The 24,145-nt window shown below is 40.8% G+C and overlaps 1 protein-coding gene across 2 annotated transcripts; it reads left to right on the top strand.

Moving 5' to 3' along the window:
• The first annotated feature begins 730 nt into the window (after window positions 1-730).
• Window positions 731-22,214, top strand: TGIF2 (TGFB induced factor homeobox 2). Of its 2 annotated transcripts, none has more exons than XM_081325966.1 (3): window positions 731-748; window positions 3,737-3,975; window positions 18,832-22,214. In XM_081325966.1, the coding sequence occupies exons 2-3, from the start codon at window positions 3,772-3,774 to the stop codon at window positions 19,417-19,419; spliced, it is 792 nt and encodes a 263-aa protein (XP_081182092.1). In that variant the 5' UTR covers window positions 731-748; window positions 3,737-3,771; the 3' UTR covers window positions 19,420-22,214. The 2 variants fall into 2 exon arrangements, with proteins under 2 accessions (XP_081182092.1, XP_081182091.1); XM_081325965.1 differs by lacking the exon at window positions 731-748 and adding an exon at window positions 1,642-1,849.
• The last annotated feature ends 1,931 nt before the right edge of the window (window positions 22,215-24,145 follow it).

The following is a 24,145-nucleotide window of genomic DNA, read 5'->3' as shown; positions in this document are numbered from 1 at the left end:
ATCTCACATGACGAAGGAAGAGCAGTTTTTAAAGACACTTGGGACAGAGGGAGAAAAATCAGGGCAAGGAAAGCTTCAGGCGAATTTTTTCTTCTTTCATTTCGTGAGGATTTTATTGGTTTTTCATCTGCAATCCGCCCCTGCACATATCCTCCTCGAAAAGCAAGCGGAGAGGTCCGTTCGTTCGTTCGTTCGTACGTACGCGTGTGTTTCAAATGCAAACTTTTGTTTGAGTTAAAGTTGTTCGGGCGTGCAACTCGCACCTCCTTCGCCAGGACTTTGTAGCTTCTGTTTTTGTTCCTGCCTTGCCGAGTCCCACCTTCCGCCTGGCGCCCCCTCCCCCGCCTTTCCGATTATCTTGGGGAGGGGGAGGAGATCCGCGCCCTCCTTAAACGGGCTGCCCCCGCGCTGCACTCTGGATGCGCGGAGCCGAGCAGTCACTGGAAGAGGCCATCTGACGTCAGCCGGAGAGGTAGTTTTCAGGCTGAGCTGTCAGACCGTATAGCAGGTTAGGTATTAAAGGCACATCTAACAGCCCCGAGACCCCTCCTCTTGGACGGCCTGCGCGCACACAAAGAAGTCCCATCTCCTCGTCCAGCCAGGATCCAGCAGCATCAGCAACTAGTGCTCGCCTCGGCCCCAGGCTTTGGAGACGAACGCTGCCGGCAGCGCGGCCAGCAGGGGAAAGGGGGTGGGGGGGCGGGAGTGGGAAGAAGCGCAAGAAAGAAAATGAAACCATCGAGGAAAAGTAAGTGGCCGGGAAGTTTCTGGAGCGTTGGGGGTTTTCGCTCTCCCTTCTTCCCCTTCTTTTGACTGGATGAAACCCCATTTGGGTTTGGATGGCCAAAGCGTGCAGGGAGCGCTTGCAGGCTAAAAGCGCCTGCAGAGAGTCGGGCCAGCGCAGCCCGCTTCTGTTTTGTCAAAAGCACGCGGGGTGGGGGGGAAAGTTTCGCGTGCGTGTGGGCGTAGAGAATGGAGCACCTCCTGGAGAGACCGGGTGTTGTGTTTTTTTGTGTGCGCGACTGTCTCCGGTGCTTGCAAAAAGCTACTCAACTTTGCCAAAAGTAGCGCTGGGGAAGAAGCAGAGATTGAAAAGCACGAGGAGGGAGGAGGAGAGGAGGAGGAGGAAGGCGACGGGAAAATGCCTTCCAAGCACTCAACTGTGCCGGGGAGCGAGGAAGGGACTCTTTTGTTCGGTCCCATTTAGTCCAACGGTGGAGAAAAAAAACAAACAAAAAAGCAGATCCAACTTTCTACGCGCAGAAACAAAGGCAAGACTCTTACCACCACCTGAACCTCATTTGCTTCCTCTTAAAATAACTTTCAGAGGCTCTTTTTCTTGTACTTTTACGTGTTTTTCTTTTCTCCCAATCCCAAAATGGCAACTTTCCCAATTTTCTCTTTGGCAAACTCCTCCTCCTCCTCCTCCCCCCCCCATTCGTATTTTGCTTTCTCTCAAATCACGAGTTTTTGGATACGATTTGATTTTCCAGAAAATTTTGTTTCCCTTCCCCCCCCCCCTCGTTGATTTGCCCAGCTTGTAGAATGACAGCTGGGGGAGGGAGGGTAAGATCCGTTTGGTGTAAAACCGGGGTAACGCGTGCGGGGGGGGGCAGGGGGTGCAAGTTCCTGTTTCTTTTGGAACAAAGAGAACTCTGTCTCGGCATCTGTCACTCAGGGCAAGAGACACCGGAGGAAACTTTTTGTGTGCGCCTTCCTCGGTCCGCTCTTCGCTTCCAGCCCTCGGGGGCCCGGGAAGCCTTTCATCCGGGAGAGGAAGGTCTCGGCTAAGCCCCAGCCTTGCCCCTCGATCCCTCCATGGAAGGGCTTCGGAGGAGGAGAGTTGGGGGTAAGAGCGGCGATGTAACAGGCAGAAAACATGGAGTCCCGTTTTTGTGCGTGCGTGGAGAGACGGGTAGAGATTTAAAGAAAGGGATTGGGGGGGGGGAGGGAGGAGGGCTGAGCCGAGGTTATTTTTGCATTCCACTTTAGCCTTTTTGGAAACTCCTGCGCCTAATCCTTGCTCTGGAGCCACTGCCGCTGCGCGAAATCCGGGAGTTTGCAAAGCCTGTTTGCAAAGCGTGCGCGCTTCTTACTCTGTAGCAAACTTCTGACATCTTGAATTCAAACGGAAGGGAAAAAAAAGAATGTTATCGGTCTGCCGCCCCCCCCCTCTTTCCTCCCTCCCCCTCAGTTCCTTTCCGCCCCTCGTCGGGCTGGTTTCAATGGCATTCCCTTTGTGTAGGAATGGGCACGGCGGCTGCCGCTTGTTGCCGTTTCAACTTCCTTTCTGCTGGCTTTTGGTATTGGTGGGTTGTCCTGGTTTGTTTTGTTTTTGGTTAAAAGTAGGCGGTTTGGCGGAAATAAAAGCCGATCAAAAAAGGAGGGGGGGGCTTTCGACTTTAGTCTCCTCCGTCCTTCCTGTATTGTTTGTATTTTTTTACTGGTTTCCCCCCCCCCTCCGCGCTTCCCCCCCCCCCCCGCGGAGTGGATTGTGCCGTTCCCATGTGCAGCTGGTGGTGGGTAGCTCACGGCTAGGAGGAAACGGCAGCGAAAAAAGAAAATAAAAGGCACCTCCTTCTCCTCCATCTCTGATGAGTTACAGACTTAAAACTGAAGGGAGGATGCCTCCCTCACGTACCCAGCCACTCCTCTAAGCCCCGTGGCGCTCGGTTGCCTGCAGGAGTCGGACGAGGATCCATTTGCTTTTTTAATTAGGCACAAAGTCTTGCCATTTTCCCTTGGGGGGGGGCGGGAGGAGAGAAAGAGCGAGAGGGAATCGGGTTTGCATTTCAGTGGACTTGAATTTGCCTGCTGTTTGTATGCCCTCTTTCTGGGGGTGGATCCCGACGTGTTGATCGTTGAATGCCTTCCTCCAAACAAACTCGACCACATGTCTGGAAAAGGGCAGTAAGCTGGCCTTGAGCAAACTGAAAGTCGATTGTTTCTGTGGACCATTTTTCCCCCCTGTGTAAGGTTCTTTCTGTCCTTCCCTCCCCCCTTTTTTTCTTTTTGAAGTGGTAGAAAATGCTTGTAAATGTAACAATCTGTACTTAAGGGAAGAAACTTTAAGAACAATGTGTTCAGCCTTCAAATCCTCCAAAAGCAATGTGCCCTTTAATATCTTAATATTTGGGTGATGGTTTCATCATGGTTCAACAAGCCCTAAAAACTCCAGTGGGGCTGTTTTTCTTAAAAATGTTTTAATGAATGCATTTTGGTTCTGTATAGCAACTCCAAGGATAAATACACACAAAAGAATGGGGAGAAAACTTCTGGGGGATAAATGTTCCTTCCTCAAGACTGTGCCATAAAGGGACCCAGTCATTATTGCACTGGATGGTTAGCAGTGTCAAGAGTTGTAAAAAAAAGGGCAATATTTGGAAAAGTAAATAGCTTGCTATAGAACTTTTAATTTCTAAGCAAAAAAATTTGCTAGTGCTGCCTCTTAAGGTGTTTTGTATTACAAAGAAGGTGTGATTCTAGCATTTTAGAACAGGAACACAAAAAGCATTCTGTGTGATTGATAGATTGGATGAATCAAGTCATGATGCCTAATGGTTCTTTGACATCATTGATAAAGAGATTTTATATCCTATTTTATCAGAATACAAGGCTGTCTAGAAAAGCATATGAAATTAATAGACCTTGTCCCATTTGCTCCTTACATATGCAGAAACTGATCACACAAGGATGCCATTTTTTTGCGTTTAACTTACAATTCTGATGCTTTCAGGTTTGAACCAAGACAAATCTGCCAACAGTTCCACAATGTCTGACAGTGACTTTGGGGAAGATGATGGGAGCATGTCTCAGGACCCATCCCAGTCTGGCAAGAGGAAACGAAGGGGCAATCTCCCCAAAGAGTCTGTCAAGATTCTGCGGGAATGGCTGTATGAACATCGGTTCAATGCGTACCCTTCAGAGCAAGAGAAACTCAGCCTTTCAGGGCAAACAAGCCTCTCTGTTCTACAAGTAAGAAACTTCTAATATGCTTTCCCAGAATGTGGCTCTGAAATTAAGGCGGGAGGAGGGATGGTGGGGACGAGGAGGAAGCTGGCAAAATGGAAAAGCTGTTAAAAGCTGGGTTTTATGCTTTCAAATCCCTAACATACTAGTTGGCTTTTATTTAAAATCAAACTTCAGAATTTCCATACAGTTTTTTGCCCTGCTTTCTTCCTTAGAAGGTTTACGGCTTATAATTATGGACATTGGATCTGAAAAACTACATTTTTGGTATTTTGAGGGACAAAAGTAATATTTTTCTACCTCTGTAATGTTTAGTATGTCTTTGTCCAGCTTGATATTTCCTAATTAAAATAGAAGGGAACTTGCTTAGGATATAAGTGTTAGAAGAGAAGCAAGTGTTATAATAGTTGTTGTGTTTTGGTCTAATACTTAATGGTTTCCTCATTGAATTGACTAGTTTGTTGTCCAAAAGAAATCTAAGGATGGTGTTGGTAATGAATTTATGATTGGGATGACAGAATATCTTAAGACTCATTAGCAACCCTGTATTAGAGTCATAATGACACTGGTGGAATTAATTCCTAAACTGTCCTTGTAGTGCTTTAGTTATGATGGGAAGCTAATCCAGAATGTGGTTGAATATTCAGTAATATTACCAAATATAGTGTCTACCGCCAAACTATTCAGTGACTCATTAAAACATCAAACATCTGAGGCCCAATTTTCCATGAAGTGGGATATTTCAAGCCCATGTCTAGATCTAGTATATAAGATACATCTATTCTTTAAACCTGGTTAGGATTTCAGTGTCACATTCCTCTATCATAGGTCCTCTACCAGGCCAGGAGAGGTCAAAATACTGTGGGACAGAAATATAAGCATTGATTGGCCTGTCTTTGCAGAACCAGAGACATTATTAAACTTTCTTGTTAACGTTGCCTTTAAAAACGTCGTCTTATGATCTTTGTGACTGGAATGCACAGTAGTGGGGAGAATACTCTGTGATAGGGTTTTTTTGACCAACAAGAAATGTTTGGAACTAAATAAGCAGATTTTATTTTATGCCTAACTATTTAAGGTGTGACTTAGCCATCTAAAGCCATATTAATTAAAACTTTACATGATTCAGTTTTGAAGACAAAAAAAGTGCTATTGAGTATATGGGAGTGTGAATGTAGCACCTGCCTGCAACCTGTGGGGCTGTGTGACAGCTGCAGAGAACAGATAGGCAATCTATGACAAAGGATGTCTGCTTTAAGGAATTGTAGAAAAGTGCTGGTTATGTTCACTTGCAAGCTCTGAACCACAACTTTTTCTTTATATCTGAAGCACTGCTGTACATTTTGTGTGCCTTCAAATCACTCTTGGCTGCTGATGACTGCTTGGATAGATTCATGTAATTTTCTTGGGCAATATTTTTGGAAGCAGTTTGTTATTTCCTTCTTTTTAGGATTGAGGGAGTGTGATTGGCCTAAAGTCAGCTGGGTTCATGATTAAGGCAAGCCTGGCACTCCCAGTCTAGCCTAGGGTGTTCAGTACCAGCCTGGCTTTCAAGCCTTGGTATCAGGATAGAATTCAACCAAATACAGTAGCAGTTTAAGCACTTTTAAATGGCTGGCGTTTTGCTTATCCTCTTCCTTTCTCCTTTTTCAAATACATTGTGGCCTGAGATTTAAGGTAGCAGAATGTGACCCTAAATAAACTGTTGGCTGAATTCTGGCAACCAATGGGCCAAAGATAATTCATTTTATTTCCTTACAGTAAATTTTTCTCTGTGTCTGGTTACAGTGGGGAGGAAGGCATGCAACTTAGAAATTAGGGGAGAATGCCAATATAGAAATCCAGCTGCAATGCAGTGACAGCCTCTGAATATCTGATCTGAATTTAGCTTCTTCTTTTTCTGAAGACTTGCCTCCTCCTCCTGCTTGTGACCTTACATTTTAGCAACTATGTGCTGATTTGCAGTCTCTACAAAACAAACCTCAAAATAAGTGGAGGTTTCTTGAGTAATAAGGTCCTTTCGAGGCTGTTTTCAAAGAGTTGGCCAGCTTCATAATAAATAGCAAATTATGTGGTGGTTTCAATCTAGTGATATTGAGGATAAAAAGTCATGAGTTCTACCTTGTAGGATAGGCGGGAGCTGGAAAAATAATAAGTATATTGTTAAACTTTCTCTGCTGTGGTACAGCTTTTCAAAAATAAAGCTAAAGTGCATCTAAACTCTGAGCACAAGCTTTGGAAATTATTTTAAAGGCATTTTTTCAGATAACTGGATATTTTAATTTTCTGGGTTTGCGCTGGAGAAAGTATCTTAGTGTCTCATGAATGAACATTGGTTTGAGCTAAAAAAGTAGAGATGGTCCCACATTAATATTGATGCCTAATGGTTATGGGGATGCATCCATGTAGATCTGCTGGCAGTAGTGAAGAAGTAGTTTGTCATTGCCTTCTTCCAAGTGTTGGGTTTTTTAAAAAAATTCTTAAGCCAGTCTTGGAATTTTCAGCTGATCCTTGGTCTACTTTTGTGCTTGACTGGTTCAGAATCCAATGTTGCTGCAAGAATAATTGTTTTACTTATTTTTATGCTCCAATTCAGTAATAATTATATTTTCCAGATTGGAGTGGACAGTAGCACAGCTTTCTTTCTGATCAGATTCTAATGGTGTGGGAGAACAGGTTTTGTTGATGGAGGAAAAAGGGCGGGAAATTTCTCCTTCCTCAAACACCCCCCACTATCCAATCAAATTTCTGTGGCTAAACATTGTAGAGTAGATTCTGAGAGTATAGTGAGGATTGGGCAGGAGGGAAAGGAGTTACAATCCTAATAATGTGAACAGATTTAGTATTCTTCAGCAGTGAATTCAGTCTTTGGGGCTCAATAAACATATTTACCATTCTGAATTCTAGGTGAGATGTCAGAGCTCTTAATTTGTACCTGCTTTTCTATTGTTAAAGGACCAACGTGGCTAAAAGAGAAAATAAATTGAGCTTAAACCCTCAAACCAGCTTAAGCATTGCTGAACAGAATGGTTCAGACTCCTTTCTTGAAAAGAGAGAGAGTGGGAGGCTAAGTGAAACTCCTGTGCATTCCAAAGATTGGGAGTGATAGAGCGGAAAGATTGCTCCTTCATGCCCCAAGAATAGCCTCTGAAATCTGGAAAGATGCATAGCAAGATAGGACAACCTGTCAGATAGTCAGGCCCTAAACTGTAGAGACCTTCAGAGGTTAAAACCAACATATTGAATTGTGCCTTAAAAGCACTCATCAAACAGAGAGGTCTCCCTATAGAGCATAAGGTGATCCCCAACTCATTCAATCCGTTGGCAGGTGTATTTTGCACCCATTGAAGTTTCTGGGCACTTTTCAAGGTAACTAACTGCAGGCACTGACAATTATTTAATGGAGACCCACAAATTAAAATGCTTCAGGCATGGATTGGTATATTACCAATCTATCAAGACTTTATTTCACCTTTTGCAGTAAAACCTTTTTTATCCATTGAAAAAAAAGATCATGGCATTAGATCTAGCAGTTTCTAATGGGTTTTTTGCGGGAATCCAGTACTTTAAGGCTGTTCTCGTCAGTATTAGTCATATTATACTGGGTTATAGAAACTTGCAATTGATAAAATAAAGGGTGGCCTACTTTGTTCATGGTACATATTTTTAGGGTAGCTAAAATATTATGAAGAGCTCTAAAGGAGCTTTCCAGACTGGTGAAATACATACAATCAAGGCAGGTACAGTTCACAGGAAAAAGTACTTTGCATTCTGTGATATATATACACATAGGATGTGAAATGGACTACTTGACCAGAAAATATATGTGGTGGTTGTGGTAAGCATCTCCATAAAAATATCAGTCACAGAAAGGAATTAAAATTGAAATACCATCATAATTTTGTTCAACAGATCTGTAGTGCAGGATCACTTATGTTGGCCAGAATTATGATATTTCATCTCAGAAAGGGGCATTTTGGGAACTGCAAGAGATAGCATAAAAGACAATAAAAATGAGCATCTCTGTAGAAATCATTTTGGAAGGAAGGAATTTCTCCTGCAACGTTAGCTTAGTTCATTTGTATTCCTAAGAAAACATTAATTCTAATTCATGTTTGGGATGTCCAAATACACAGAGCCTTCTTCAACAAATAGTTGGTGGTAGTCCATCTTAAATAGGCTCTCTTTGCAATCACAATAAGTTTCAAGCCTAACTTCTACAAGCCTGATAATAGGATATATGGGCAGTGCACAGAGCATTCTCCTTGTTATGCAAAAGGGTAAAAATATATTATTAATTATAGAATCATATACATTCCCAATGTGTAAGATATAGTTAATTGCTACTAAATAAATTGGAATCTGTGCCAACTTTTAACTCTAAATTGACTTTCTATAATAACATCCCTAGAATGTTTTAGCCACAATCTCCAATCCTGCTGCAGTGTGGACTTTATATTATTGTAAAGTTTAGGATGATTATCTCTAGCTTTTGGCATTTTGTAATGAATAACCTTCTCTAGAATGACGTTTTTGTAAATTTGTTATCCTTTCTGCTGTATAGTTGGAAAGTGTTATTGTATTCTTGGCTATGATTACAACATTTGCTTTCTTTACATTTTAATTGTTTGTCTCTATCTAAAAGATCTATTGGAATTGCAAATAAACAAAGATCAAACTGGCTTAAGTATAAAGGTAAAGGTAAAGGTTCCCCCGCACATGCGTGCTAGTCGTTTCCAACTCTAGGGGCTGGTGCTCATCTCCGTTTCAAAGCTGAAGAGCCAGCGCTTGTCCGAGGACAACTCCGTGGTCATGTGGCCGGCATGACTAGACGCCAAAGGCGCACGGAACGCTGTTACCTTCCCACCGTAGTGGTCCCTATTTTTCTACTTGCATTTTTATGTGCTTTCGAACTGCTAGGTTGTCAGAAGCTGGGACAAGTAACAGGCGCTTACTCTGTTACGCGGCACTCGGGATTCGACCCGCCAAACTGCCGACCATCTGATCGTCAAGCTCAGCGTCCTAACCCACTGAGCCACCACGTCCCTCTGGCTTAAGTATATATAATGCTATAATTTGATTTGTTTAATTTTGATTATACAAAATGCATAAAGTCCACTATTTAATATTGCAATTTATATTTCATGGCAAATGATCCCAAGTTTCATAAACCATGGTTAAACCACATCTTAAAATAATGTGCAATTAGGGCTAAATTACCTATTTCATGTGTATAGTTTATATTGGAGACTTTAAAAATGGGCAATATTTGAACTATTTATCAAATTTAACAACCACCCATCTCACTATCTAAGTGACTCTGGGCGGTTTGCAGATAAAAAGTCATAAAATCATATAAAAGATGTAGTTACAACAAAATTAAAACCAAATGACACAGATAAAAGCAAAGATAAAAGATAAGTTATGCTATACGTATGCCAATTGTATTACCAAACTCTTAGCTTTTAGCATTATAAGCAAGAAATAGCATGTTTAATTTGTATTATTCTAGAGTAGACTAGTAAAGCAATAGCATTAATGATTTATGCTGCTTGGTTTGCTAGGAAAAAAGTAAAGACTATTATTCCAAGGAGCTTACAGTTCCTCAGTCAACAATAAGAAAAATAAAAAAGGCACAGACAAGAAAAAAGACACATAAATATAGACAAATTCTGTTATGTTTATTTAAAATTTAGCTACTGTTGAGAATATGAATCAAAGGGCAAGTCAAAGGTTACATGAACAAGGCATGTTTTGAGATGAAGATGAAAGGGAAATGGGGTAATATGTGACTCCTTGCAAAACCTTACTGTATTGATTTAGTTTTAGCTTCCACTCTGTCTAGCAAATCTTTTGGTGATCTGTGTACTAACTCAGTTGTATTCTATGTTATTTAGATCAGCAGATTTTAGAATAACTTTGCACTTGGCAATAAGAAAAATGAGCTGTGCATTATGATAATGTACCTGCAATGAAAATAGTCGTTTTGTGGGATATAAACTCAGATTCAGAATATGACAAATCTGGTTGGCCTGCTTTGTTCAGAATCTCTTCTGAGATGGTTGGGAGAGATGATCTATGAATCTCCTCCTAGCCATCATCTTTTGGCAAATATGCAACTATCTGTGAAGAAGTTTCCCTTTTTCTTTGCTCATTTACACCTACCTATGAGCAAGAATCCAACTAGTTAACTTGTAGAGTTAAATTGGATTGACTTTTCAAGATAGCCAAGAAGATCACAATGTTATAAGAACACTAGGATAATGCAGAACTCAGAGGCTCATCCTAGCTGTTTTGTGTGTTTTAATTAATTTTGTTTCCAAGCAACTTGGTATCATAGTCTTGGAGACATCCCCAGTGTGGAAATAGGAAGAGAATAGTTGCAGCCATACCCGAGTATTCAGATCCTGCAGTTATTGGCAAATAGTGCAACATTAAAAGATGCAGGAAAAACATTCTTTTTCTTTTAAAATAGGTTTTCTAAACATTAATGAGCATTAAGGCGATTTTCTAAAACTTGTGTTATCCTATCCTCTGGCCAAAATTTTCACAGCCTGTCTTTCATGTAAATTTTATTGTGTTGTTCAAAACACTTGTGCATTTCAATATGTTGCTATGGAGAGTTAGTTTAGTTTAGTGTAGTGTAGTAGCATCAGGCTGGACACTAGGAGACCGTGGGTTCTAGGCCCACCATAGGCACAAAGGCAGCTGGAGACCTTAGACCAGTCAGCCCTAGGAAGGAGGCAATGGCAAACCACTTCTGAACAACCTTGTCAAGAAAACTGCAGGGACTCATCCAGGCAGTCTCTGAGAATTGAACATGATTGAACGGAAGAAAAAAAAATGCTACTAACATCCCCTATTGGGATTTCAGATACTTGTTAGCCTTAATTGTTTTTAATGTTAAATGTTAACAAAATACAGTTCTGCTTTAAAGGGAGTACAAAGAAAGAGGCATGAAGGCCAGGAGAAAAGTAGAAAACATAACTACCCTTTTTTCTCTATCCCAGGAGAAAAAAATGTTTCACTTCTTCCCATTTTTTCCCACCTTAGTCTTCACAACTCTAGAGAAAATGAGAAAAAGATAAATAATGATGTTGTGATTGAAGAGAGATACTCAAGATTGTTTTCTGTTGCTGAATGTTGTGAAAAGCAAACTGTTTATTATGATCTGCCTTTTTGCAGGCACTCTCTTTTACAACAGACAGCTAGCTTTCCCCATATAACGGGGGTCACTTGGGGGTCTGACCTGCTGAGGAGTCAGTAGCGTTCCTGAGGGTGTTCTGAGCTTCCTTCCCTTGACAGTTTGTTCCCATCTCTCCCCACTGTCAAAGTCCAGCACTTTCTCAGCTGGGATCTGACTGCACCAGAATGCTCACTCTGTTCTGCTTGGCTTGCTGGGAGTACAAATACTCTGATAACAAGTTACAGCTCTTGCTTGTAGGCAGAAAACGAGTTTGCTTGCCGCAAACTATTAAGATAATCAAGGTCACTTTTCGTAATTCTAAAAGTAGCATAACTGGATCTCTGTCTCTTTCTAGATATGTATGGGTGAGACTGAATATCAAACCATAACTAAAAAATTCCATATAGAGGAATGGCCCCCTTGTTTCATTCAACAAAGTTTGCATCTTGCAATTGCTTTAAGTATCTGGATTGAGAAACTGACCTCCGGATTTGCTGTTACTGCTAAAACTTTGGAAAGCAAAATGATTTCCTTTTTGTTTTAGAAGCCTTGTAAATTTAAGAGTGCTACAATAGAGTTGGATGAGGGTACTTTAAATATATTAGAAAAAGTTGGTAGTGTGGGAAGATTCCAACATCTCGTTAGTGTTGCCATTGTGGCAACTTCTTCCAAGGACACCTCTCATGAAGTATTGATTTAATGCTTTGGGAAGTGATAAAATATACAGGCAACTGGCCACTCATCTTAAATTGTACTATCAGCCTTTAATTTCCTATCAAATGTTGCTAGATAATTGTCTCTTAAGTAAGATGTCTCAAGGTTGAACATATACAGGGATCTAGATTTCACATTTAAAAAATGTCTTCTTCCATAGAGGTTTAAAAGGAAAAAAAGAGGGATTCCTCCCTTTAAAAAGATATGTCTTCCAGATGTGTTTGGCTACAACTCCCAGCGTGCTGAGAAGAAATGGCTGATAGATGGGAATTCCAGGAAATGTATTGCCAGCACATTTGGTAGATGGAAAGTTTGAGGGGTTGTCTACAGTATGCTAGTGTCCCAATTTTTTTAAGATTGAGGTTAATACTCTCTCTCTCTCTCTCTCTCTCTCTCTCTCTCTCTCTCTCTCTCTCTCTCTCTCTCTCTCTCTCTCTCTCTCTCTCTCTCTCTCTCTCTCTCTCTCTCTCTCTCTCTGTGTGTGTGTGTGTGTGTGTGTAAAGTGATGGGGAAATCACCAGTGGTGAGCTGATGTCTACATTGATGCCTTCTTAGCAATGAAAGAAGAGGGATCTGGAAAGAGCTCAACTTTGTTACTATAAAATTTGTGGCACATAACCACATATTTGAAATCTAGAAGAAATGAGTTGACAGCTGTCTTTTGAGGATTTTGGCGATTTTTGTTACAGCTGTGCATGCTTTCAAATGAATGAGAAAGTTTGGATTTTATATGTGCAAAACATCTTTCTGCTCTTCATAAAGTAGTCTTTCTTAAAAAGTTTCTGGGTGAAAAAGAGGAACTTTTGCTTTACAGGAAGTAGAATATTTTAGTGAGTGGATTCCTTGTGGAGAAGCCTGGGGAAAAAAATATCATGGCTGCTTCAGTTCATAGCAGAGAGGCACAGTGTTTGACAAGTCATGAACCTGGAAACTCAGAATGACCAGTTCATTTTCAAAACTGCATAGTTTTGAAAGTTTTATATCTTTGCAGCTGCATAATATAATGCTACAAAAGGTGAAAGGGAATTTTGTGGTAATGTGCCCTTGAGGGAAAATTTTTCAGCAGTGTAGATTTGAAAAAGATAAGTCAATGTGCTTGATTTATATTTCCATAATTGTTTTCTTTGAAGCGTGCATGCATTTCCATTGCGCTTTCAAGAGGAGAAAAATTTGTATGGCATCCTAATATATGCATGAAACAAATTGCATAACTAGCTACTCTGCCTCCCAACATTCTGTAAATTCACTTGTTATGGCGTTACACTGGAATTCCTTCTGACCTTTTGGCAATTGATTCATAATTTCAGTAGCTGGCTAGATTGAAATATTTGCTTGTTTCAAAGGATGCAATTGCACATACTTTTGCTGTTCAAATTTATGTGTTTCTGGTTCACCAGACACACACAAGCAAATATTCTGTAGGATGATGTACAAGCTTGTTTAAATTTGAGATAGGTTTTGCAGTACATAAGGATCTGTATTGTAGGTTTAGTATGTTGGAAGAAATAGAAAACCATAGCAATTATCATAGAAACGATATGCCTTTTTATATTAGCTTGGGAGTCACAGTACATTTGGGGAATGTCAAGCTGGGGAAAGTTAATAAAAAGTGAGCTTCGGTTTGGTGGACTGATATCCTGTATTTAACCTAGTTTTTCCTCTGACCCCCTTTGAAGCTATTTTTTGCAGAAGCAACTCAAAAAATGTCAACTGTTATATTGTAAATATTAATGCCTATGAAAGAAACAGTCTGAAAACTATTTTTCCATCTCACAGGGGAGGGGATATTTGTGTTTCAGTACTGCTTCTGGAGAGTCTGGGCAGTTTTATTCATTTACTGCCAACTTGGAGGTGTTTAATGAATTGAGGTGCTGCTATCAGTTGATAACTTAGGTGGCTCAGAATTCTACGATATGAAAGCTTTAAGGAAGTGAAATACCACTGAGATCAAATGTACTGTATTTATATACATTTATAAACACAAAAACAATGTGATACCTCATATAAGCAGACTGAGATTACAACTAGTATGTAACCCAGTACAGCAAACTCAACATGATCTGCTGACATGAGAAAGGAAGATGCTGGACTCAGCTCAAATGTATAAGATTCTGTATGTTTTGCCAGTGGAATCTTCATCAGGCCCATGAGGCAAAGAAAGAAGATGCTAGAAACTGTTGGTTTACTTCGAACCCTGCTTCCTCTTTGAAAACTTTTTTTAAAAAAAGAACTAGTAAGTTTAGAGCCACATTAATGACCTGGATAAAAAGCGTGATGAATAATTTTGAAGTCTTCCAGAAGAAATATATATCCGCTAATTAGCAAACTTTAACCCTGTTTTCTCTCCCTGCAATAATTTAAATTGCCTTTATTTACATCAGATTATTCTCTTGGGAGGAAAACCATCCAGGAATGTGACATTTATGAACATGACATTTTGTAGGCTTCCTCAGTTGATCTCTTGATAATTTGGGGAATGGCGATCCCATTGCATGAGGAGGGACCCACCCATCTTGGGGAATAAATGGTCTTACATAGGAGACAGACTATACAAAAATAAGCTGTGAGTAGGTAGGTATAAATATTTTAATTAGCAGCATTTGTATTCTGTGCTAAAATGAGAACTATTCTGCTCCATACAGTTTGGCAAGAATAAACTTGGTTCTAACTAGAGGCAGTTGTAGTTTTATAGTTCGGTACTCTTTCTATCAGGGACGCGGTGGCTCAGTGGGTTAGGACACTGAGCTTGTCGATCAGAAGGTCGGCAGTTTGGTGGATCAAATCCCGAGTGCCGCGTAGCAGAGTGAGCGCCTGTTACTCGTCCCAGCTTCTGCCCACCTATCAGTTCCAAAGCACGTAAAAATGCAAGTAGAAAAATAGGGACCACTGCGGTGGGAAGGTAACAGCGTTCCGTGCTAGTCATGCCGGCCACATGACCACGGAGACGTCCTCGGACAAGTGCTGGCTCTTCGGCTTTGAAACGGAGATGAGCACCGGCCCCTAGAGTCGGAAACGACTAGCACGCATGTGCGGGGGAACCTTTACCTTTACCTTTTACTCTTTCTATCAAGTAAAAATTGGGCTTTGCTCATAAGAACATAAATATCTTAGTGGATCTTGTAAATGGTATACCAGTCTAAGTATTCTGTGTCCCACATTGTTTTAAGGAAGTTCATAGTAGCACTCTTTTCATTATTACTACCTAGCAGCTGGTATTTATAATATATACAAGATGTAGTTTGGGTTGCTGTGTTGTCTTCTCAATTCTGAATTACCTCAGATTTACTTGTGCTGAATGAACATGAATTTGATTTAAAAAGAACCCTTTTCACTATTTACGTTTTACATACCATACGCAACTGTATTTAATTCTAATATATCCCTTCTTCCAAGCTCAATCCCCTAATTTCTGTAGTCTTTCACAGCAAGCTGATTTTGGCTGATCTCAAAATGTGAATGAGGCAGACATACCTTTCCCAAGAACCGCAAAGGCTATTGTCAAAATTGATGAGGTAGAAAGGTAGCCTGGAAGCAGAGTAGACCACCTGCAAATTGTTTAGATGCGTCCATGAGTCACCTGGTGTTGAGTTTGATTTGAAGAAAGCCTTACTTTTGAACAAAAGAATTGCCCTACAGGTTCCTTTGATCTTGAACCAATTAAGGAATGATCATCTCTTTGTAGATAAATTGTATGAAGCAAACTTTGGGCAGGCAGTTTTTGTTTTTACGAAACCAGCCTTTGGTTGAAAGTAATAAATAAGTTGCCAAATTAGGACTGAAAAGAAGTAGACTGGAACTTTGAAGGTGTGTGATCATAAGCTAGAATGCTCTGGCCTATACAAAGGAGACAACCAGCATACTTTTTATTCACTTTTGAACATATCTGGCATGAGAGAAGGTATGCCCGGAATCTTGCAAGAAATCATCTGTGCTTTTACCCTGTGCTGGCTGGGCAAATCCCAGCTTGTAACACAGAAAAAGAGAAATTCAAATGACAACTGAATAGCCCTATTCTTGCCCCTCAAAGTAAAAGCAGGCGGAAGGAATGCAGAATGTTTTCAAACCTGCATTGTTTGTCTTGTAATCATGGTGTTATAATCATAAAGCCTATTTCTATTCTGAGCTTCACCTGAATGGAAGTGTTTTCTATTTTCTTTTGCAAAACTTCTGTCTGTTACAAGGAATCATGAAAATACGTTCAGAGTTCTTAAAGCTTTATTGGATGCAAGATAAATTGTAAATGCTGCTTATTAATTAAATGTTGTGGTTTCTTTTTTTAAAAAAACTGAGGAGATATATATATATATATATATATATATATATATATATATATATATATATATATATATATATATATATATATATATATATATATATATATATATATATATATATATATATATATATATATATATATATATATATATATATATATACATACACACACACACACACACACACACACACACACACTTGCTTTTGATGCATGCATTTCAATTTTCTTTGCCACTTTTTTAAGGGCCTTGAAAATGCTCAGAGGCAGTATCTTTTGGGGGATGACATTAAAGGGAGAATAACATGTATGTAATTGGGAAAGCTAATCACTTAGTGGTTGTTGGCCAAAGTGTCATTGTGATGTTTTTGATTGGCGGAGTGGAGGGAACTTGTGCTTGAGAAAAAACACACTGTAATACTATACTTATATATATAGTTTTGAAAAAAAAAATGATTTACTTTTAATTGAAAAGTGCAAAGTGCATGAATATAGTTAAGTTACTTCATATATATAGTTAGTCCTTGACATATGACCATTCATTCAGTGGCCATTTGAAATTGTAATGGTGCTGGAAAAACAATTGCAACCCATGCCGGAAGCTATGGCCATTGTAGCGCATCCACATCCACATGATCAAATCCCAGGCACTTGGCAGCTTTCCTGCACTTACAACTGCATTGCAATTCCTCCACCAGCCTATTCCCTCCCCTTTGGCCACCGTATACAGCGGCATTTAAGCGGTGGCAGGACTGGGGCTGAAGTAGAGATCCGAGACCTTCAGTATTGTACTCTCAGCCATCTGCTACCATCCCCAGGGCTCTACTTTAGTCCCAGCACCACTGTTGCAACTGAGAAATACTTACTCAAATCCTACACCATGGGCAGTTATGCTAGCACTGTTGCACAAAGCTCCACTTTCTCCCAACACTGCACTCCACAGGCTTTGCTGTGCCCTACTGACTGTTGTGCTGTTCTCCAAGCTGTGCTTATCATTCCTTCTCTAAGTTGCATGTCCCATTCTCGAGTTCTTTTGAAACCTGGTTTTCCACAGATATCATGAAAACAGGCACACAGTTTGGAGAACAGCAGGAACCCTGTTCTTGGCAGTGCTTCAGAAGACCATTCCTCAAATTGTGAGTGCCATTTCTTCTCAAATTGTGAGCCTGTTCTTATGAGATCTGGGTAAACTCTCACAAGACACGAGGAAGACCAGGCCTCTGGAGGTTTATAAGAACGGGATGCATGGCTTGGAGAAAGAATGGGCACTTGGCTTGAAGAAGTAATGGGGCACATGGGTTAAAACAGCAAAGGTCAGTGGGGTGCAGCAGAGCTTGGGGAGTGGACAGTGACAGGACACCGGGCTTTGTACAGTGGTGCTGGCATGGCTGGCCGTGGTGTGAGCTTGAGGTGGCTTTTCTCAGGGGCAGTGACATGGCACTGGGCCTGAACTAGAGGCCTGGAGACAGTAGCAGCTGACAGACTTCAGATGACCTGGGATCTTCTTCAACCCCAGCAGTGATACTGCCACCACTGAGTGTTGCCGTGCAGGGCGGACAAAAGGGAACAGGTTAGGAGAGAGAAAGGTGAGGGGTGGGGGAAGTAACCTTCCGGGTTAGATGGGGGATGGCTGAGGCACCAGTTTCGTGCTGCATTCCTGGCCCTGGTGGCTGAGGCTTCCAGGGCCGGCTGTGGCTTAGCCCTGCACTGCAGCATCTCATCAACTTGCCAGCCTCCCCCACCGTCCTGTGTCACCCCTGCACTCCTACCTGGGACTCTCCACTTAACCACTCACAACTCTCTATTAACAATGGCAGCCTTATGATTGCATCATTTAGTGACTGAAATTCTGATCCCAGGTGTGGTCATGGGTCGAGGACTTATGTGTAGACATAAGTTCTTGATAAAAAAAAAATTCTAGGCTGAAGACCACACTAGCTGTGAAGATAGTTGCATGCCAGGAAAATGGATTGGTCCAGGGCAAAAATGAGTAAGCTTTAACTTACCTGTTCTTATAAATAAGGTAAAGGTAAAGGTTCCCCCGCACATGCGTGCTAGTCGTTTCCGACTCTAGGGGCCGGTGCTCATCTCCGTTTCAAAGCCGAAGAGCCAGCGCTTGTCCGAGGACGTCTCCGTGGTCATGTGGCCGGCATGACTAGACGCCAAAGGCGCACGGAACGCTGTTACCTTCCCACCGTAGTGGTCACTATTTTTCTACTTGCATTTTTATGTGCTTTCGAACTGCTAGGTTGGCAGAAGCTGGGACGAGTAACAGGCGCTCACTCTGCTACGCGGCACTCGGGATTCGACCCGCCAAACTGCCGACCTTCCGATCGACAAGCTCAGCATCCTAACCCACTGAGCCACCGCGTCCCTGTTCTTATAAATAGATAATAGTAAATAATTTTGCATTTCTGTCTCAATCCAGTCTGCCTCAGAGGCTGTTGTGTAATACAAGACAGAAAAATAATGCTGCTCTTAATTTTTAAACTTCTTTCTCAGTTATAGCTGTTAAATGTTTTACTTAAATTTCTCTGTATAGCAGGTTATATTTGTGCCCATTTTACTGGTAGAAAGTTGAGAGAGAGAGGCCATCTCCCCACCACCATCTTCTGGGATTTGGGTTCACATAGGTCTTCCTTCAGCTTCAGGTACATCTAATGCCACGTTTTTGATGTCTTTCTTCCAGATTTGCAATTGGTTCATCAATGCCAGGCGCAGACTTCTCCCTGATATGCTGCTAAAGGATGGCAAAGACCCAAACCAGTTCACTATTTCTCGCCGAGGCACCAAAGCCAGTGATGTAGCACTTTCCCGTGGAGCTGCTGCAGGTTCTGGACTCTTGATGGTGCCTCCTCCTGCTGCTGCTGCTGCTGCAGCCACTACATCCAAGGTCCTCTCCATGTCTGTGTGCCCCCCTGTGATCTGCCAGACTTCACGGCCACTGGCTGGCAACTTGACTGTGATGACCGGCGACCTGGAGAAACGATCCATGCTCCAGCGGATTGAAGTGGAATCCCATACCAAGCAGTCACAGCTGAGTGCAACAGGCAACACGCTGGCTCTTCTCACCCGGGCAGATGCATCTAGTCCCACCAGTGGACTCTTCAACACGCCTCCTCCAACACCACCTGAGCTTTTTGGAGAGGACTTCAGCAGCTTCCAGTTGCTGGTAGAAGTGGCTCTGCAAAGAGCAGCTGAGCTTGACTCACAGAAGTTGAGTGGGCAACTGCCTCCATCACCACAGAGAGAATCTTCTCCTGCAAAAAACAAGTAACTTCCCGCAGCCTCTGGTTTCCTCTCGGAGGCAGCCCTTTCTTTTTTCCAGAATTTCTTTTCTGTTGGCTTTTGCAGCGAGAGCTCCCATTAGAAGTTAATGCTGTGATACGGTCTCTTGTCAAACCGGGAACCGTTACGGTGGAAGCCTCCATTCTCCTTTATGCTGCCAGCTGACCTTGGAAACAAGGCACCCCCAACTTTATATAAACATTTCCCTCAAAGGAGGGCACACACTACTTCATCCTTTGGGTTGGCATCAGGCTAAGGAGCCAGTCGGCGTATCACTGAAGCCGCCTGGAGGAGATGGTCTATTCAGGGGTTCCTGGCTCCTGTTCGTGGAAGGGCCCCAAACTTGAACATCTTCTGAGAAGATGTTTTTGCTGGTTGATGTTTTTATAATGCTTGACTCTTTTTTTAAAAAAAAAATGTTGTGGAGGATTTAGACAACATTTCTTACCTCCTTCCCACCCTTCCCTTCTCCCCCAGATTTTCAAAGCTGACTGACATGGACTAGGACGAGAAAACAGTCCAAAGCAGTTTATCAGAAACAAATACTTTTTTTCCTTTTTGATAACTGAAGACAAGCAAAGAGCTATTTCACCACCCTTGCCTTTTTTTTATTCAGAACATACTTTTAATTTTAATTTTCTTGGAGGGGACAGGGAAATGTTTCTGTTCCCCTCTAAATTTCTTTTAAATTTGTACCATGTTGTAGCATATTGTTGAACTGGTGTGAATATGTGGCTGGTCCTTACATCACACCTGATGGGAGTCTCCCATAACGAACAAATGAGTTGGCAGCCTTTAAAGATTGTGGCATTCTTTCTGTTGGACAGGAAGAGCAGATGAGCATCACTTTGTGAATATTGGTGCCAGTAAAAGAAACAAAAGCATATGGTGCTTTAGATGATCTGACTTTAGGTGCTGGCAGAAATTTAGCTGGTTTCTTTGATAACAGAGCATTCTTCTGTCTACTCCTTCCATTTGTCCTGATAAGTACAACGCTAGAAGAGAGAGAGGACTATGCTGGCAGAAGGGTAGCCATAAACCACGGAGAGGGCATTAAAATCAAAGGTGTGGAAGAAACTAAAAACAAAATTTTCAAATGTGAAGTTGCTTTAAACAATGCTTTCTCCTTTTTTTTAATTTTGGACGTGAACTGTATCTCTGTGTGACTTTGGGAACCTTGCAGCATCTCTTGACAGATGCGCTGACAAAACTACCTATACAAATCAACAAGAATTCATTCTGACTTGGGTATTTTTGTATCCTTGCTTTCATCATGCTGAATGTAGTTGCTCCTTTGCTGATGGAGCAAGGGTGCCCTCTCATGGCCAAGAAGGGAAGTCAAGCAGATCCGGGCTTCCATTCTACAGGCAATTCTGAATATCACTCCCATGTGATGTTCACGTGTTCCATACGTCTCTAGTCTCGATGGACCCAATAATAGTTTTATTATTCAAAATTAGAGAAAAGGGGTACACTTTGGATTTAGGTGGAGGGAAATCAAGGCTTGTCTGTTGATCGTTTAGAAGACAGACCAGTAAGAATGCATTCATCTTTTCATATCCTCTTTTGCCCTGAGTTCAAGACCTCGCACAAGAATGGCATACCCTGGGTGGTAGGATCATCCACCTCTTTTTTGAATAGTGCTGTTTCACTGTAAATGTAAGTTAAATAGTGATCTATTATATACACCTATATATATCTATCTTGAGAAACACTAATTTTAGAGGGTGTTAGCTTAATTATTATGTTGCATGAATAGTAAAGATGAAGCCCAGCAGAAGATAACTTTTTCTCAGATATCTTTGAATCAGGCCTAGAAGCTGGTGGTTGATTTCATGGTAGATTTTGAGAGGAGAATAAGTGGTTTGTAGGGAAATTAAGAGCCCAAGTGGGAGGCCTTACTGCTTCTACCAATATTGAGAGTGCCTTCCCCCTCAACCTTCTCCCCTTCCCCTGGAAAGTGCTACTAAGAGAATTAGTATAAACCCACAATTGCTGCTGGACATAGCCTTCTCTTTTTGGTGCTCTTTGACCCCTAGTCCCATGTCTTTGATGGGATGTAGCGAACTGTGCCTAGAGAGTTGCCATTTCAATCCAAAGTCATCTTTAAAATAACCCAAAGGTGCTTACCCCCCACCCCCCTTCTGTTAAAAAGCCCACAGAGCTGCCTTGGAAAAAGCTTAAGCTGTTCATTTATTGCTATTTTGTTTGAGGGCATTCATCAGTCTTGTATCCAGTTTTCATCCTTAATTGAATTCTGGATGGTGAACTTATCAGTCTTGATCTCTTTTTCAAATCCTTTTAAAAGGAAGCCACTCAAGGTTTTCTAGAATGTGCAGCAACATTTCATTTTTTTACTGCTTGGAATTGGGCATTATTTTAGTGTACTATTGAAATGGAAATTCCTTGAACAGATGTGTCCCAGGTCCCTCTTAACACTTTTGGCTAGTAACCTACTTGACTTTAATGGTACATATATCACTGATTTCCTTTAGAGTGGGACCAGCGTGATTAAAATAATACACAGGATATCTAATGGGCTGTAGAAAGTGCCTAAGCAGATCTGAAACTTTAGTATAAAAGAAAATTTAAAATCCAGTTCCTGCAATGCGCTGCTCTTTGATATACTGCTGTACTTTGTCCTAATGATGCAAAGATATTGTTTCAGGTGGGATGGGAACTTTGCAAGAGAGAAAATATTCTTTTGCTTGAACTTTATGGAGCAGAACTACTGTAAATAACTTTTGAATTTTTTTTAATCAATAAAGTTTTTTTTTTAAAAGATACCATGCCTGGCAAGTGCATCATCTTCACTACTGAAACTAACATCTGAATTGGATGTATGAAATTGGATGGTATGAAAAGATTTAATTTTAGCATCATTTTTCCTTTTGTATAATAGATTTTAAAGAGATAGAATTACCATCATGATAAGTTGCAGCAGGCTAAATCACAGCTGTGCTTTTGGGATGTATAAAATACTTGCGTTTCTCAAACCTCTTGTGGTTGTGAGATTAATCTAGCCTGGTGTCACTGTGCAACTGCAAAAGCATTAGGGCTGACATCTACTCTACCTGCCGAGTTCCAGTTGTTCACAGACCGGGGAGATTCCTGTATTATAGGCAGAATGTAATAAAGTAGTTAGCTGGAACTCTGCATGTGTGGATCTGATTGTTTGTGCCTGACAAAGAGGCAATATCTAGAAAACTTTCCTCTTTATAGCTAGGGGAAATAGACCTGTACAATCTGAGATTTCAGTGAAATTAGGCAGATAGGTGGTTATTTTTCTGGAGAAGGCCAGTTCCCCAAAACAGGAACAAGTGTTGCTTCTTGCAGCCACTTCGTCCAATTTGCCCTAATCATTTCACTGTGAGGATAACTTATCCTACTTGACCTATTTTGTGGCCTGATGTAGTAAGAATTGAGAAAACAGAACTGTAGACTTTGATGGGTGGAGAACATCTGGTGCTGCTCTCAAATGGGCATTGGAAAGATTAGTCAGTATTGTATAAGCAGACAGACTAGCTGAGTTGGAGTCTTCTTATCCAGACCAGCTATTTCCAAATTGAGCTTCAAATAACGTAATTTATTATGTGATTTCCCTGAGATTCCAGACAGCTCTGTCATCATTTGATTAGTGATTAACATTTTCTGTCATGTTCATGTTTTTTCTTAATGGGGAGAATCATGTTACACAGGCAATCCCTGGAACAAAAATACACTTCTCACATAATGTTCATGTTGCATCATACCTAATATGTTTTTTTTTAACCCGATATGATCTCATGAAACTTGGCATAAAATTCTAGTTTCTTTCATTGCAACAAATTGATGTTATTGATAATGCTTGAAGCACTCAAAAAGTAAATCTGCAGTGTGTTTCTAGTATTCTGGTGTAAAAGTGCAGTAGAAAAATGTATTTGTGGGAGGTTTGTAATTACTGTGTTTTAAGGAAAGTGAATGGGTGGGCAAAAGAAAGGTTGTGTCTACATGTTATGATTGTTATAAATCACTCACTTGTATATAGGGGATATATAGGGATGGATTCAGAAACAAATGAGAGTACTACATAGGCTGATCTACAAGCTACAAAAATGGGAAAGCTCCCATGATGCAAAGTTGTATCTAGAAATGGCCAAAATAAAAATTGGCTTTGTAATATTTCAAGAAGCCATTGTTGATTTTTCTGTTAGCAAGGTAGGTAGCAGAAAAAGGCATTTAAAATTCAAAAGGTTTTCTAAATCTCTCACAAAAAAACATCATTTATACAAAGATGTTAACACCAGGATTTCCTGGGACAGAATTCTTTTGCAAAATTACTGTGCTTTGGTTCATTTGCTTATAAGAGACTAAAATCAGCCATTGGAAAAAAAAAACCTAAAGAAATTCTCAACTTTAGCACACAAGAGGCAAGCATAATTTAGCTCCATATATAGACTCTTAATATAAACCTTTTATTGCCTTCAGTTGATTATATTCATTTCATCTTAATGTGCATTCCAATTGAGTTAGATCAAGTTGCAATATTTATGCTGCATTGCAATTAATCTTATTTATACGGTTTGCTCATATGAATGTGCTTTCTACCTACCATTTAGTATTAAGATCATGGTAATCAATATGTATCAGGAAGATTTCCCAGAAAATTATTTACCATCATGATTGGAGATAGGAAAGGTTTCAATGTTGGATAACATTCTGTGTACAAAAACACA

This window comes from Vipera berus (assembly GCF_964194415.1).
Source record: "Vipera berus genome assembly, chromosome: 3".
Taxonomy (NCBI): domain Eukaryota; kingdom Metazoa; phylum Chordata; class Lepidosauria; order Squamata; family Viperidae; genus Vipera; species Vipera berus.
The sequence above is the reverse complement of the archived record's forward strand: the minus strand, read 5'-3'. Positions and strand labels throughout refer to the sequence as shown.